Source organism: Heloderma suspectum, chromosome 9 (genome assembly GCF_057233095.1).
Source record: "Heloderma suspectum isolate Gila_16-S chromosome 9, 16-S_ref, whole genome shotgun sequence".
Taxonomy (NCBI): Eukaryota; Metazoa; Chordata; class Lepidosauria; order Squamata; family Helodermatidae; genus Heloderma; species Heloderma suspectum.
In genome coordinates, this window is record NC_139466.1 from 37,869,630 (window position 1) to 37,886,661 (window position 17,032).

General features: G+C 46.0%; 1 protein-coding gene across 1 annotated transcript in view; it reads right to left on the reverse strand.

The window, feature by feature from the left end:
- TRPC5 (transient receptor potential cation channel subfamily C member 5) overlaps nt 1–17,032 on the reverse strand; it is a 220,095-nt gene that overhangs the window by 51,283 nt on the left and 151,780 nt on the right. The window contains exon 5 of the mRNA XM_084813356.1: nt 3,013–3,335. Coding sequence (XP_084669482.1) covers nt 3,013–3,335 — 323 coding nt within the window. The remainder of the gene's footprint in view (nt 1–3,012; nt 3,336–17,032) is intronic.

The window sequence follows — 17,032 nt, forward strand, 5'->3', positions numbered from 1 at the left end:
CTCTGCAGAGGTGGTGAAAAGGAACATCCCAAGAGGACAAAGCTAAAAGTATTATTAGGCAGGGGAATTCTAACTCAAGGCAAAGGATGATATGAGGCACTGAACACATTTTGTCAAATGGTGTCTCCTTAAGCACCCAAGCAGAAGGGGGCAACTAAAATGATCCAGGGGCTGGAGCATCTCTCCCTTGAGGGGAGGTTACAACACCTGGGCTTGTTGAGCTTGGAAAAAGGAGGGTGAGGGGAGACATGATAGAGGTCTACAAAATGACACAGGTGTGGAGAATGTGGATAGGGAGACATTTGTCTCCCTGTCTCAAAGTACTAGAACCCAAAGGGGTCATCCCATGAAGCTGAGTGGTGGGAGATTCAGGACAGATAAAAAAAGAACTTCTTCACACAGCGCATAGTTAAACTATGGAATTCACTACCTCAAGATGTAGTGATGGCCACCAATTTGGATAGCTTTAAAAGGGGGTTGGAAAAATACCTGGAGGAGAAGGCTATCACTGTCTACTAGTCCTGATGGTTTGTTCTACCTCCGGTACCAGAGGCAGTAAGCTTATGTATACCAGGGTGCTTTTGCACACGTGTCCTGCTTGTGAGTTCCTGGTCGACAGCTGGTTGGCCACTGTATGAACAGAATGCTGGACTAGATGGACCCTTGGTCTGATCCAGCAGGGCTCTTCTTATGTTCTTATGAGGCCAAGGGGTGAGTGAAACAAACATGTGAAAATAAATCTGAGGCATTCTGAAGCCTATTGCGCTCTGTTGAATGGCACATATATCTATACACACAACCTTTTGATTAAAAAAATAAATAATAAACTGAACATTACCTTTCTAAATATTTCTGTTGTTTTCCATTAACCTCACACAGGCAAAAAGATCAAATACTGAGAACCCAACACAAGTAAAAGGTTAAATACCAAGAGCCCCAAGATAATAATGCACTGTTTTATCCCTGCTGGTGGTTTAATTTTGGGTTTTATTTTGAGTTACCGCTGGTTCTGTCTCGCTTTTATTTTGACCTGTTTTGCTGTCATTGTTTTCTTTATCTTGTATTTTATGTTTTGGATTTGTATACTGCCCAGACAACCTTGGTTATTGGGAGGTTGAAAAACATACTCAATAAATAAATAGGTAGTCTGGGCCCACCCTTTAAAACAGAGGTGGGCAACTTGCAGCCCTAGGGTACTATATGGCCCTCCACCCAATTTCATGTGACCCCCTGCATATGATCAGTTTAAATCTGTGGCAAGAGCAATCTGTCCCCTCCATGGCAGTCTGCTGGGCAGAAAGGAAGAGGGAGAAACAGTGGAGGCTGGTAGCTCCGATGTCAGTGGGGCAGTAAATTCGCTCCGGGTTTCAGTCAGAACCAGCCAGAACTCTAAAGGAGCTCTCCAAGGTGCAAAGCAAGGTAAATGCCTCATGTGGAGTAACTTGGATGGCTCCTTTAGAGTACTGGCTGGTTCTGACTAGGGATGCTGGAGAAATCTGAGATGGACTAAAATGAGCTCGGATTTCTAAGAATCCGACCTGCAGAATCTGCTGTGGAGTGACCCCCTCAGGCCGCATGGAGTCCGTGGACTTTCGGATATTTTTTTTTACTTTCCTGAAATTTACACATATATATTCGTAGGAAAATATGCAAGTTTCTGCTGAGGAACCGTTGAATGAAATGGGGACAATACACTAAATGTTACATACTGAGGTAAATTATGTAAATACTTACGTAAATACTTACATAATTATTTGCAAATTTTTCTGCATGACAAAAAAAAAATATCACATCCATCTGTGGACAATGGAACAAAAGGCTCCTGACAATCCACAAAACACAGACGGAGAGGATTTCATACAGTCTGTACATTCCTAGTTCTGACTGAAAACCAGAGCGGATTCACCGCCCCCCCTGACATCACAGCCATCAGCCTCCACTGGGGAGAAAGAGAGAAACGGGAGCGGCAGGAAGAGAAAAGAGGTGACCCACCTTTGGCCCTGGCCTGGCACACGGCTGGTTTTGGCCCTGCCCATCAATGGCAAGGGCCATGAGGGAAAAAGAAAGCAAGGTTGCCTGCTCCTGCTTTAAAAGAACCAGGGAGCTTTTCCCCTTCCCCCAAATTCCACCCTTGCTCAGGGCCAAACAGGACATGATAGTGGCAGCCATCTTAGTTTGTTCCTGTGTCTGCCCTATTCATAGCATATACAGTGGGGGTGGTTGGGTGGGGTGTGTGTTTTGCATCAAGGGAGAGTTGGAGAGGAAGGGAGGTGATCCCTCCCCCCTCCTCTTTCCTTGCCACTTTTGGAAAGAGTGTGTTGGATTAGCTGGATCCTCGACCTGACCCAGCGGGGCTCAAGTTCTTGTGTTCCTCTCGGAACATTCCAAAACATAGCTCTAACAAAGAATGGCATGCCAGGGAGCTGTTGTAAATACACAGCTTCTGATGTCAAACACAGTGGCTCCGATTTTAAGGGCAACTTCCTTGGAGCAATTTTCAATTATTATTATTATTATACTCAGGACTTGCGAATAGGGATGTTATAGTGATGGAACTGACAGTGTCCACAGATACCCTTTTACGGAAATGGGTCCCGAGGAAGACCTGTGCTTGAAACACTTAGGACAACACTGAGTCTCTGCACAAGCCCTCTGAGAGTCTCTGTAGCATTGTGTGTGTATGGGGGTTCTTTGTGATATGCAAATGCTAACGACAGGAATTAGAAGTGTTAACCAGGGATGCTAAGCCCTGTCACCCTTATGGCTGCGTATCTGAGACCCTTTCTCCTGAAAGGCTCGAGTTTAGCTTTGTCCCTCTGCAGGATGGCTGTCTGAGGTAACTTGAGCCGGGCTTACATAACCCTGACAAACAGGGTGTTCACCTATGCATAAATAAAGGAATTTTTGTTACACCAACAGCAGAATCCGACAAGCCAAGACCACTGAGGAAAGGCACGCTGGCATTCAGAGGTAAAAAAACAACGGAGAAGAAACAGAGACAAGGAGCCTTACGTGGAGAAGGCGTTGTTCTGCTTCTCACATCGGATCCCCTTGCAATTGTTGGGCTCTTCGGAGGCACTGGTCTCATAATAGAAATAAAGCTGGTTCAGTCCATTGGCGAAAGCCAGCAGCACCAGGCAGTAAATAAAGAGGAACTTGAGGATGTCAAGCAGCATGCGTCCCAGAGAGATCTGCAGGGGTCCCAGGTGGGAGTTTGCTGTAAACAGGGAGATGAGACGCAAGGAGCTTAAAATGTTTGATATTGCAAAGAGGGCTTCTGCAATGAGAGTGGGGTGCCACATTTCCCATTCCTCCCTTGGACGGGAACCATTGTACTGCAAGAAATAATAGGGGAGGGGGGAAAGGAATAGACGTGAATGGTTGCGGTCAATACTTCAAACTACATTATTTCACTACTCAGATCATTTTAGACACACATGCGTGTGCACGCACACACACACACGCACGCACACACACACACTATACTTTAAGCTGAAGGGTTGCCATTCATGCAGGGCTGTCCCTGCCCTTTCAAACCCCCTCCCCCCACTTTTGAATACATGCACAGCAAGTTTGAGCAACGCTGAATGTTGTTTACGCCAATCCACCACTAAAATGGCATCCCTGCAAATGACTGTCTCTAGACAGTCGTATGATAAACACCTGTAATCACTACAGCTTCCACTTAGCGTGCACGTCCAAGAATACATGGCTTTGGCAAGTATAAGAAAAAAATGGCCTTGGGAAATTCTCCACTGTATTCACGGGCAGAACAATGGCTGGGAGAACATTTTGCTGAATGTTCTCCAGGGGGGAATTCTCAAACAAATTATGGGGGCGGGGGGGGGGGATCTTCATTAGCAAAGTGGAGGATATGTGGCAAAATCACCCTATTTGATGGTGGTGGTGGAGAGACCAAAAAACAAGATTCTCAAAAAATTCCCCTGAAAAAAATGCCTTCTGTGAAATATTGAAGTTGGGCTTCGAAGTTGTGCCTCAAGTGTTAGCACCTGGACAGCAGACTGAGCAAGGCACACAGATCACCTGGTCACAGCCTTTCCTTATCTTGGTGAGATGTATTGCATTTTATTTAAATTGTAATAATAATTTCTAAATTTGCACCTAGGCATATAAATTAGCAAATGCAATTTTTATGCAAATTGGTGTCCTCCATAGATGATTCCGTACTGAGCCCCTTTACCTTTTGTGATGGCCCCCTTAGCTGTTGTTTTAGAAGACTGCAGATATGGGCACAATTTGTCTAAAATTGGGGGAGAATCAGAGCACTTAAAGGAACTTGTGGATTCTTTTAAAGCCCCTTCACTTATAATTCAAGTCCTGCAAATTTTCACCAGGCTACATCCAAGCCTCAGACCAGGAGTGTCCAGTCAGCCAGGTTTGCCAATTTGGGGGCGGGGAACCTCACTGGTAGTATCTAGGCAAGGCCTGGTACTTTGAGTCATGGGGAAGACCTGGAAGGAGATGTGCTCAGTGGTCTGAAACTGGAGGCTAGCAACAAATATCTCCAGTGGAAACTGGAGGCTCTGATTTTGGTGGGGCTGTGAATCCATTCTGGGTTCCAGTCAGAACCAGCCAGAATCAGAGTTCTGATTGTTTCTGACAGAAACTCAAAGTGGATTCACCACCCCACAGATGTTGCAGCCACCAGCCTATTTGGGGCTAGGGCTCAGCATCTTGGATAGCTCCTTTAGAGTTCTGGCTGGTTCTGACTTGGCATTGAGCAGGGGGTTGGACTTGATGGCCTTGTAGGCCCCTTCCAACCCTACTATTCTATGATTCTGTGACTGAAATCTGAAATGGATTTACAGCCCCACTGGAATCGGAACTACTGAATGTCTGTATTCATCAAAGGTGTCCAGATCAAAATTTTAAAAAGGGGTGGGAACAGTCTTGCCCATTGTTTTTCTGGTAACTGACCTAAAAAAACAAACACAAACCAAAACTCCATCCAGCCCACTTGTTTTTTCTGTCGTGGTAACCATAAACAAGCCCCGGGATCCCTAAAAGATCACACTCTCGCAGCCTAGTCCAGCCTTTCATATGTGTTGGACGTCAACCCACATCAGTCCTCATCAGCATGGCCAATGGTCAGGAATGCTGAGGGTTGTAGTCCAAAACATCTGGAGGGCACCAGGTTGGGGAAGGCTGGAATAATCTATGCCTCTCCATATGGCATCAAATGTTGTTTACTTAGAAACAGGCTATCATTCATAGGTGAGCCATCTTGTAAGCCAAGGTCAAGTTGAACCTTCTGGTGTCACTGCACTTAAAGAGAAAACAACAGGGCTGCTGCCTAATATTGCTTCTTTGCTGGTATTATGCTAAGGACGTATTTTGCCATATGGCTACAGAAAATAAAGGTTTGGGCACAAAGACAGGTTTTGAAATTACTCAGATGTTGAATTTTTTCCATTGGTGGATATATATGAATCTTGCTTTTGACCAACACCATAAATTAAATGGGTCTGTATGAATCAAGGATTTTGGAAACTTAAGAAAAAGGAGAAAGATTTTTTTTCTGAAGTACAGAGGAACAGAACTCCTCTAAAACTGCATTTCTGCATAACTTCTGATTACTTCTGACATTTCAAACTGTTCTCTATGTCTACAAACGTCATGCATAGACCCAGTTAACTTGATTTGTGGAAGGCCCTTAAAATGCTCCCATTTAACTCTTCACTAGGCTTTCCACTGGAGTTGTAAGCACAGAGTGGAATGTGTGCTGGGAAAACAGATGCTTAAAGAAACCATGGGGCGCCAAATACACCTTTGCCTTTTGACAAACGTCCCCAAAGCACACGACTCTTGGCCAGTATTTATGCTGACGCCCTAAGAAAAAGGACTCGACCAAGTCATTTGATTGCCCAGATCTATATTTTTTGGGCAGCTTCAAATGCAAACTCTAATTGGCCCGTAAAAATAAAAGATCAATGTTGCATCTTCCTCTTGTCCTACATAGTAATTCGGGCCGTTGTGTGCCAAATCACCGAATCTGCTTTCCAAATGCTAGTGAATGTCAAAAAGGCCTGGACATCATGCACTATCAGCTGAAAGTCCCTCCTCCTAGGCCCCAAATCTCAGCCATGTGAGGACTACTCACTGGCAGAGAAATGGCATTTTGCACATCTATGTGTAGATTCAGCCTTCCTCTATTCAAGGAGCTGTCCAGTCCAAGTCTGGTTTAAAGCCAAAGAACCATAAGAAGGGAGAGCAGCAGGGACCTTGGAGTTGCCTATCGGCAATTAGGAACACCTGGATAGCAGGCTGAGCAGCAGGAACACAGCTCACGTGGTCATTCTTTTGGACTATGGTGGGATATATGGTGAGAGCCAGCGTGGTGTGGTGGTCAGAGTGCTGGACTAGGACTGGGACGTCCTGAAGTGGCTGATAAAGAGGAGGCTGGCTTCAGCCACGGGGCCCCTCCTGGGATTAGGATTGGCCCCTCCATGCTGGGTGCTGATGCAGGCCTGCTCCAGTCACCACAACTGAATCTGTGGCCCGGGTGGCCAGTGTTATGTTTCCGAAATAAAAGAGGGAGCAGCCAGCCGGTCAGACACCAGACAAACCCCACACTCCAGCTGTGTCAGAGTTCCAAAGGTCCAAGGCTGGGGCGTTAAAGATAAGATTAAAAACCCTTAAAAACAAATCATGGCCGGAGCCCTAAGAAAAGCTGTTACTGCTTCAGATGCCATTTTGTGAAGGGGTGGCCAGTGAAGATCAGAACGCTCTTAATCATATCCCTTCGAATGTACGGGGCCTCCTTCAGCCAACAAGCTGCTAATTGCCTCTCTGCACCACCTCTGAAAGTGAAGGCAACCGGTCGCTCTTCAGGAGTTAACACAGCTGATGCCTGCTCTGAGTGTTGACATGCTACCTAGAAGGAACCTAGGGAGCTGCCTTATCTCCAGTCAGGCCATTGGCCCATCTAGCCCAGTACTGTCAACACTGACTGGCAGCAGCAATCCAGGGTTTCAGGCAGGATTCTTTCCTCGCCCTACCTGGAGAAGCCAGGGATCGAACCTGGGACCTTCTGTGTGCAAAGCAGGGGCTTGTCCATTGAGCTACGGCCCTCCCCTAGTTTGCTTCTGGTCCCGCAAATTGAAATGACATGCCCAAGAGTACCATTGTCACCATTAGGGGGTCGCAGGTATGGAGCAGAGGCCAGTGAGAATGTGCACAAAACTGAACGTCAAGAGTACGGTCAGCTCAGATGGCTCATACCTCTTTTGGCGCTCCAGCTAGAATGGGATTATCCAGGCTACACATCTGCCAGGAAGTGTGGGTGTTTGCACAGACGTTGCTACTCTGTAGGTGTACCGCCAAGTGTTCACCCTCAGAAACATATTCATTTTATTTAGAAGGGTTTTCTTTAAAAAAAAAAATTGAGAAGAAATCATCCTTGCAAATCATGGATGGTTTTTCTTCCATCAGCACAAAGTGTTTTGTTTGTTGTACAAAAGCTGCATGCTGGCCTTTTGATGTTTACCATAATCATGGGGTGGGGGAGCGGAAGAGTGGGGGAGCAGCTAAGAATGTGTGACTTGGGAAATCCCTCAGCTATGAACTCCCGGGGTAGCTTTAGCCAAGGCGTCACCATGCCTGCAGGCCAGAAATGGGCAAGATGGAGAAAGTGTCGCTGTCCCTTCTAGGATGAGGAAAAGAAGGAGACCCATACCTCCTCCTCCTTTTCCTCACCCTATAAGGCAGGGGTGTCGAATCTCTTTCAGCCCAAGGGCCAAATTCTATTTCAAAGAAGCTCCTGGAGGCTGCATTCCCATGGTGGGTGGGGCTAAATGCAAAGGGAGCAGGACCAAAATGACAAACATACCTGCACTGAGGGCCTTCTTAGTGGTGGCCCCCCATCTGTGGCACACGCTCCCCAGTGAGGTCTGCCTGCTGCCAACATTATCTTTTCAGTGCCGGGTTAAGACCTCTCTCTTTTCCCAGGCATTGGGCAGCACAGGATGAGTTTTAATCAGACCTGGATGTGTCTTTCGTTATGACTGACTGTTCAAAGTTGTTTTTGGTTATATGTCGTTTGTGTAAATTGTCTGTGTGATTTATGTAAAGGGCTTTTAAACTATGTATATTGTATTTAATGTTTGAACTTCTATAAACTGCCCAGAGAGCTTTGGCTATGGGACAGTACAGAAATAATAATAATAATAATAATAATAATAATAATAATAATAATGCGTAAAAGCTCTGACTGCTAAGTCAGTCTTAGGAGAGGCATTTCAACTTTTTAGAAAGGGGAAGAAATCACACAAACGCTGGGAAACCACCAAGTGATATGTGGCAGGGGCAGGAATGGGAATCACCTGGTGATGTGGGGAAGGAGGCATGGCCATCCATGGAGCCCCAGAGGGCCAGAGTAATACCACAGGTAGGTCTGAGGTTTGACACCCATGAGGTACAGAATGATGGTACAGAACATGTTCTATTCCCTTGCTGCAAGTTCCTGTACACTTGCTGGCAACGCCTGCTGTTCTTAGAGTGGTGGGACGCATTGTGTAACATCTTTTGTAGCACCAATGTTGCAGGGGCAAGAGAGCAAAGGAGACGCAGTGCTGCTGTTTTGGTCACAGCTACATGCCTTCTCTCATGTGCAATTCTGTCCTCAGCCTTAGCCATCTCCACCTGCAATATGGCAATAGTAGTGACCTACCTTACAAAGATTGCTGTAAGGGGCACTGAGAGAGAATCATAGAATCATAGAAGAGTAGGGTCGGAAGGGGCCTACAAGGCCATCGAGTCCAACCTCCTGCTCATTGCAGGGATCCAGGTCAGAGCATCCCTGACAGGTGGCTGTCCAGCCTCGTCTTGAAGGCCTCCAGTGTGGGAGAGCCCACCGCCTCCATAGGTCATGGGTTCCATTGGTTCCAGGGAGAGAGAGAGAGAGCTGGCAACACTAGCTTTTGGGCAGTATAGAAATGTAATAAACAAACAAACAAACAAACAAACAAATAAAATGAATTATGTGAACGAGCAGCCAAGGAGCATTACATGAGCAAGTAGTTAAGAGTTTGATCCTGGTTTCTGATTCTGGGGCTATACATTCATTTGTTACAGCCCCAGAATCAGAAACCATGGTCAGACTCTTAAAGGCTTGTATCCGATGTTAGTCTAACTTAAGTCCCATTCATTTCAGTGGGTCTACAGTAAGTAGGACTAACATTGGATACAACCCCTGGTTTGCAAAGCAAGCACAAGCCGTTGTTTGCCAGTTTGCAACTGAAGAGCGAACTGTGATTTGCCTCAGCTCCAGAGGATGCAATGCATCACCACATATGAAGTAAGAGGGCAAGGCTGTCAGCCCGAGATGCCTTCGTTGCTCATCCTTATAACACCAAACTCGTAATGCATGTGACGAATAGGCATGGACAAGTCAGTCCATTTCTACCCTGTGTCATTTTAAACATATGCTCGCTCCGAAGGCTTTCTTCACACGGAGCTTTTATCCTGCGATGGAGATTGCTCCTTCACGGAAGTTTGCGGGCTCGTTACATGATGCCGTGTCCCTCCAGGGCATCTCCTGCACTAAATGCCCTTTGTTCTGTTTTTAGATAGATCACAGATGAGCTATCAAATGACCCTGTTGTGTTCCGCTTCAGTTTCCTCCATGAAAAGGAGAAAAGCAGCAAGAAGAGGAACGAGATCAATGGAAGATAACGGAAGACTCAGATACAGGGGGAAGGAGGGAAAAGGGGAGGGGGAAAAGGAAGCGCGTGTAAAGGGAGTTGTTGTGATCCTACATTTAAAATGAAAGCAGAAAGCCCCATTTTAAATGCAGGATTTTAGGCTGGTGTAGAGATGTCCTAAGTCTGTTCCTTCCTGTTGCAGCATTAATCTGTGATTTTTAAAAAATTAAATCCACATGAAATGTATTTTCTCTCAAAATACGCATTTCTAGATACAGATCAGAATATTGGAATTCATTAAGAGCTAAACAACATGTTATGATCATTGTGTGGCATGTAGCTGAGGTGTGTCTTTTCTCTCTCTCTCTTTTTTTAACACTCTAGTGTAAGCAGGCACAGCCCCACTTCATATCAGGACCTTCATATTCTGGGTGGGGAGGTTGAAACCACTGTTTTTTCCTCTAAATCCCACCACCATCACCACCACCACGGAAGGATTCAAAAAGCGGGGTGGGGGGGAGTTTCCATTGATGCCAATGGAGACTTTTTCTTCCTTTTTTAAACACCCTCACCCATGCCACAGAGGGATGGGGTAGAGAAATTTGTGAAGCTAGTTGCACACAGATCTAGAGCAAAGGGCTGGATATGCCTGATCTCGTCTGATCTTGGAAGCGAAGCAGGGTGAGCCCTGGTTAGTACTCGGATGGGAGACCGCCTGGGAATCAGGCTTCCTGCAATGAGCAGGGGGTTGGACTCAATGGTCTTGTAGGCCCCTTTCAACCCTATGATTCTATGTCTATGTCTACTCTATGTCTATTTCTAAAATGAAAGCACTGGTTGTGTGTGTGTGGGGGGGGACACTGCATTTTCCCCTAGAGACCCAGCTCAGGTGTGTGGGGTTTACTGTTGCCAGGTCTGTTACATATTAGTAAATTTCAACAAATGCTGATCTACTGATTGTCCGAAAAATACCTTCAGAGCTTTTCTACACAAGGCTGTTAATCACTGTATCTACTTTCATTTTCACTGCAGAATTTAGATCTGAGCTATTCCTTTCCTGCTTTTCTGCTACATAACCTCTAGGTGGTGCTGTGCTATAGAAGAATATTGCAACTACACAAGTAGGAAAAATACCTTCTCTTTCACTTTCAGAAATAATACCATATTTCCCCAGCTCTAAATAAAAAAGAAAGGAAAAGGAAAGTGCTCTTAAAAAACAGAAGTGAAACTGGAGGATCATGACATCATCTAAAGAATCCATAAAAAACTGTGATTAAGGAATCACGAGTGCACAACAAATGCCTCATGTAGAAAAGCTCTCACATGTGAGAAATCTACTGATTTGGGTTGTTGCATTTAGTTTTACCAGCAGGAAGAGGACAGAGTCGTTCGATGGCCTGGAAGGGCCATGTGTGCTCATTAATTGGCAGGATGGTTAGTTCAGCTCTGTCTGTCCAAATAAGACCTTCGTACTACCTTGCTTTTGCCTGCAGATGCCAGGGGAGCTTTTTACAGAGAGTCTCTTGGTGGTCTAGGACTCAGTCCAGACCTATGCTTGGTCAGACTGAATGCCTTGAGGAGGAGGAGTTCAGTGAGGCTCAAGGAAAGAGAGGAGCTGTTCTCTCCCAGCTACCGCCTGCCTCACTGACCGGGTTGTCTCTGCATATTCCAATGCTTAAGAAAAAAGCAAATAGATGTAGAAATACAACAAGACTGGGTGAATGAAGAATACTTTTTTGGGTGGTTGTTTAAATGTAAGAAGAATATTGCAACTGGGCAGAATATTGCGCTGGGCAGAAAACAACAGAATGACATTGAATAGGGATAAATGCCAAGTTCTGCACCTAGGAAAAAAGAAACCAAATGCACAGTTACAAGATGGGGGATACATGGCTCAACAACACTACAAGCGAGAAGGATCTTGCAATTGTTGTTGATCACAAGCTGAATATGAGCCACCCATATGATGTGGCTGCAAAAACGGCCAATGCTCTTTTGGGCTGTATTAATAGAAGCATAGCTTCCAAATCCCGGGAAGTACTAGTCCCCCTCTACTCAGCACTGGTTAGGCCTCATCTGGAGTACTGTGTCCAGGTCTGGGCACCACATTTTAAGAAGGATACAGACAAACTTGAGAGGGTTCAGAGGAGGGCAACAAAGTTGATCAGGGGACTGGAAACAAAGCCCTATGAAGAGAAACTGAAAGAACTGGGCATGTTTAGCCTTGAGAAGAGAAGACTGAGGGGAGATAGAATAGCGCTCTTCAAATACTTGAAAGGTTGTCACAGAGAGGAAGGCCAGGATCTCTTCTCGATCATCCCAGAGGGCAGGACACGGAATGATGGGCTGAAGTGACAGGAAGCCAGATTCTGGCTGAACATCAGGGAAACTTCCTGACTGTTAGAGAAATACAACAATGGAACCCATTATCTAGGGAGGTAGTGGGCTCTCCCACGCTGGAGGCATTCAAGATGAAGCTGGACAGCCACTTGTCAGGGATGCTCTGACTTGGATTCCTGCACTGAGCACAGGGTTGGACTCAGTGGCCTTGTAGGCCCCTTCCAACCCTACTATTCTATGATTCTAAGAGGATATAAGAATATAGCCCTGCTGGATCAGATCAGGGGTCTACCTGTTTGACCATTCTGTATTAGCACTGTGCTGAATGTTTTGATCTGTTTATTTTTGACCATTCGTTGGAGGGATGGGCAAACAGAAATTGCACCCGAAAATTTGTGGGAAAGGGGTGAGAATTTTGGAGAACTTTCTCAGGGTGCAGGGCTTCAGTGCTTGCCTTACTGGAAGGAGGTGGCAGAGGGGAATGGGGGGTGCTCTTTCTTTCTCCCCCCCCCATTTCTCTGGCTGCTTGAGCTGCTTGGAAAGCCCCCTGGAGGACTTTCGCAGGACTCCCTCCCTTGGGGCTTCCCTGTGCTGCTGCATACAGAGTGCTTGAAAGCTGAGAGAGGCATTTTTGGATTTGCTTTGAAACACAACAAGAGGAAAAATAATAAGGAAAAGTAACAGTAACTCCTCGCTAAGCTTTCAGGCACTCAGCAGGCAGCTGCACTGGAAAGCCCCAAGGGAGGAAGCCCTGCCGAAGTCTTCTAGGGGGCTTTCAAAGAAATTCAAGCAGCTGGAGCAGCTACAAGGACAGAACGGGGGAAATGGTAAAAGAAAGGGCACACACCCCTCGGCCACCTCTTTACAGTAAGGGCAGCACTGAAGCCCCGTCCCTGAGAAATGTCTCTGAAATTGTCAGCAACTCAAGGAAAGAGGCAGAAAAATGACTGCCTCTTTTGCAGCTCATGTGACAGGAAGCCAGATTCCGGCTGAACATCAGGAAAAGCTTCCTGACTGTTAGAGTGATACGACAATGGAACCAGTTACCTAGGGAGGTGGTGGGCTCTCCCACACTGGAGGCATTCAAGACGAGGCTGGACAGCCATCTGTCAGGGATGCTCTGACTTGGATCCCTGCACTGAGCAGGGGGTTGGACTCGATGGCCTTGTAGGCCCCTTCCAACCCTATTATTCTATGATCCTATGATTCTGTGAATCGAAGAGGCTGTGAAAGGGCAGGTGGGGTTTCGGCACAGCACTATTCTGTACACACACTGGGAACCAGCTGCCTGTGAGAAGCCCACAAGCAGGCCACCAGTGCAAGAGCCCCGTCCCACTCATGTTCCCCAGAAACTGGCATACAGAGACGGGGGGGGGGGGGGGAGGAAAGGTTCCTCCTGTGCAAGCACCGGGTCATTGCTGACCCCTAGAAGGACGCCGCTTGCACTGGCGTTTTCATGGCAGACTATAGCAGGGTGGTTTGCCATTGCCTTCCCCAGTCGTGACCACCTTTCCCCCAGCAAGCTGGGTACTCATTTTACCGACCTCGGAAGGATGGAAGGCTGAGTCGACCTGAGCCGGCTACCTGGGACCCAGCTTCCACTGGGATGGAACTCAGGTAGTGGGGAGAATTTTGGTTGCAATACTGCCGCCTACCACTCTGCCCCACACGAGCCTCTTACAGAGACAGAGACAGAGACCTACCGCAAAATCTGGGACTGTGATCTGCCAATAAATTCAGCTAGTAAAGCCGACACAGAAAAAGCGAGGACAAGTGCAGGGAGAACATACAGTTAAAATACTGCTCAAATGCTCAAGCAACCAACTTGTTCGATATGAGTTCAGTAAGTGGGCATTCTACAGTTCAGAAACAGACAAAAGAAGGTGAAATCACACGAGCGGGGCAGAACGCAGTTTGCCCATAAATGTGATGAAGCATCTTCTATAACTTATTCTAAACATTTGCAAAGACTCTGCCACGGCCAACAAGCAAACTGCATGTAGGAGAACAAACATGACTTCAGTTCTGAGGCAATAACTAGGACTACCAGTAGAGACCTTATGATCTATTTTTTTTTTGAAAAAATTAAATGTTCCATCTATGAGTCAAAGTAAGGAGATGCTCGATGCAATACAAATATGCATGCTGACTTGCCCAGGGCAGGGGTTGGGGCTGTTGACTTTTAAAAGCTCCTGATATTTCCCAGGTGTGGGTGAGAAATTCATTCAGTTTGCATTTCAATGTGAATGTATCAAAATTGCACTCCCTGAACCTGAATGTGAACCAGATTGCACTAAGATGTACTTTTCCAAAGTTTGTGGTGCAATTTGTCCCCCCCCAAAAAAGCATACAAAAATGCATGCATCTGAAAAAGTGTGTGCAAAAACATGTGTGCGCTTGAGACAGTGCCTACAAAAAAATGGGTATATTTGGGAAAAATGCACACAAGAACATTTTATTTGCTGGAAAAAAATCATTTGCGAAAATGCCTACCTCTGAAAAAGTGCACCCTAGAACACAACACCTACATTTGCAAAATGTGTGCAAAATGTGCACAAACGTTCAGGCGGACTAATAAAGCATTTGCAATCTGATACAGAAGCATGAAGGGACATAGCCGTGAAAAATTGAGCTTGACAGATTCGCCCGTCCCTGTTTTCTCAAGGATAACTTTAACTGAATAAAGAAGTACGCGATTTGCTTTTAAATTGGCGAAAAGCGATTGGAAGGTAAATGGAAACAGCAGGTGGAGAAAAGCCTTCAGCAATGTGTAGTAGGGGAGGGGAGCGCTCAGGCGGTGCTCCTTAGTGTGAGAAGACAAGGGGTATTACAAGTACACAAAAGTGTCCATCTGTGAACTGTTGATGGAGATGTATTAGGCTGCTAACACGTTCCTTTCAAAGTTCCCATGGTTCCAACAGCATACGTCCGTTTCCACTCTAGCTCAAGGTGGTGGTTGTGAATGAAGGGAGGGAAAGATGCAGTCCTTGATGCTGTGGTGGAGATCCCTACTTGGGGAGAAGCAGCTTCCTCGGTATTCAGTTTGAGAAGCATGCATCCCGCAGCCTTCAAACAGGCCTTGGTGCAAGTGTCTGGTAGCCACAGTGTTTATCCCACGGCCTTCCTATCTCTCAGCCACCTCCCTGCCAGTCTGTAAAATATTTAGACTCCGAATGCCTCTCCTCCTTGCCAGCATTAAAAGTGGCAGGAATTGAACAACAACAACAAAAGCTTTTAGGGAGAAGATAGCCCGAGGGCTGCATCCAGCATTAGCATGGGAATTCACAGGCGTGCGCCATCAAATCACTCATGACAAAAAGTGGATCAGGACACACACCCATGGCTATTCGTGAATGAAACACAGACATATGCCTATCCTCTAACACAGCTTTCCTCAACCTGATGCCCTCCAAATGTTTTGGACTACAACTCCCAGCATTCCTGACCATCTGCCATGGTGACAGGGGCTGATGGGAGTTGAAGCTCCAGACAACTGGAGGGTACCAGGTTGGGGGATGCTGCTCTACCATTTCACAGATTAAAATAGGGGCACACTCTGGGGGCTGGGCTCTGTTGTGCATGCTACCCGGTGGTGTAGTGTTAAATTTTGAAGTGCAGGTATAGCCCACTGGTATATTTTTAAGAATTCTGAGTAGGAATATTCCTGCACATGCTCAGTAAAGGAGTGAGGTAAGGAGTGGCCACCATTTTAGGCAGTTACCAAAATTACAGTGTGGAAGAAGCTTGCCTTCTCCTCTCTCTAAGACCCTGAACCTTTGAGACAGGGCTGTTTGCAAAGTTGTTCCTGTGTTGCTGGATCCTGGTCCATTTTCAGAAGATTGCTGTGGAGCTAGAGTGAACTGAGTAGAGACTGTTTTCTTTCTTCAGCCAGCAGAAAAATCAAGCTTCAGAGAGAAGTTTTATTTATATTTTTGTTGTGGACTCAAGTTACAAGACAGAACTTTGGAAGAGCTGTACTCTGTATTATTGTTTTTGGTGATAAGTATATTGTTATGCATGTAAAATTATTACATGTGCATTATTATTGTTTTTAATCAAGTAATTACAATGATATATGTTAATTGTCCCCATACAAGGCCTTTGCTGTGAGTCCCTTTAGAGACCCTGAAGAAAAGGGTCTCTAAAGGGACCCTTTAGAGGCACAGGCACTCTTCATGACAGTCCTTGTAGCCACACCCTCAAAGAGAAGCCAAAGATGCAGGCGGCTGTGTTGATCCAAATCAATGAAATAATTCTAGCAGGTGTCATCTCTACCAGGAGCAGCTCTACTATAAAGCTACTGGGTCTTAATTATCTGTACAAGGCCAGGCCACCCCAAAATGTTTTGCTTTACAGCAGAGGCAGCTGACATCTAGATATTGTTGCTGGGAAAAGTCATTTCTTCCCACAGCTGCCCTGAGGTTTGCAGCTAGGTTCAGAGGGAACAGGGAATTCAGAGGGGGGTGGCAGATGACATCAGCATCCCTGCTAATCAAAAAGTGCTGGTGCTGCATCCCTGTGAGCCCTGATTCCATGATGCCACTGTCCTACCACTGCCAGAAATCAGGGAGGTGGATATCTGGACTTGGGTCGCCTCAGAGTGGCACTTAGGCTTTGGAATTTCCTGCCCTCAAGGGGTGTGGAAGCTGGACAGTGTGTCCTGGCTTCCCTTTATGTCGAAGAAATCCACAACAGAATCAAATGAGTTCAGATTCCTATGAATCCGACCCACAGATTCTGCAGCAAACCAGCTTTTCCCAAGTCGCACGGATTCCATGGACTTGCAGACCAGTTCTTTTACTTTCTGGAATCTTTAGTCATAGAAAAATACGTAATTTTTTTTTAAAAAAAAATCATCCAAAAATGTGCATCCCCCTGTAAATTAAAGCATGAAAATGTGCATGGGGGGATTTGCGCATTTTGGTAGGATTTGCGCATTTTGGTAGGATTTGCACATTTTCGTAAGTGCAAATCTGCACAAATTTGGGAAATTGGAAAAAATCCAATTCCACTAATGGGCAAATGATGGA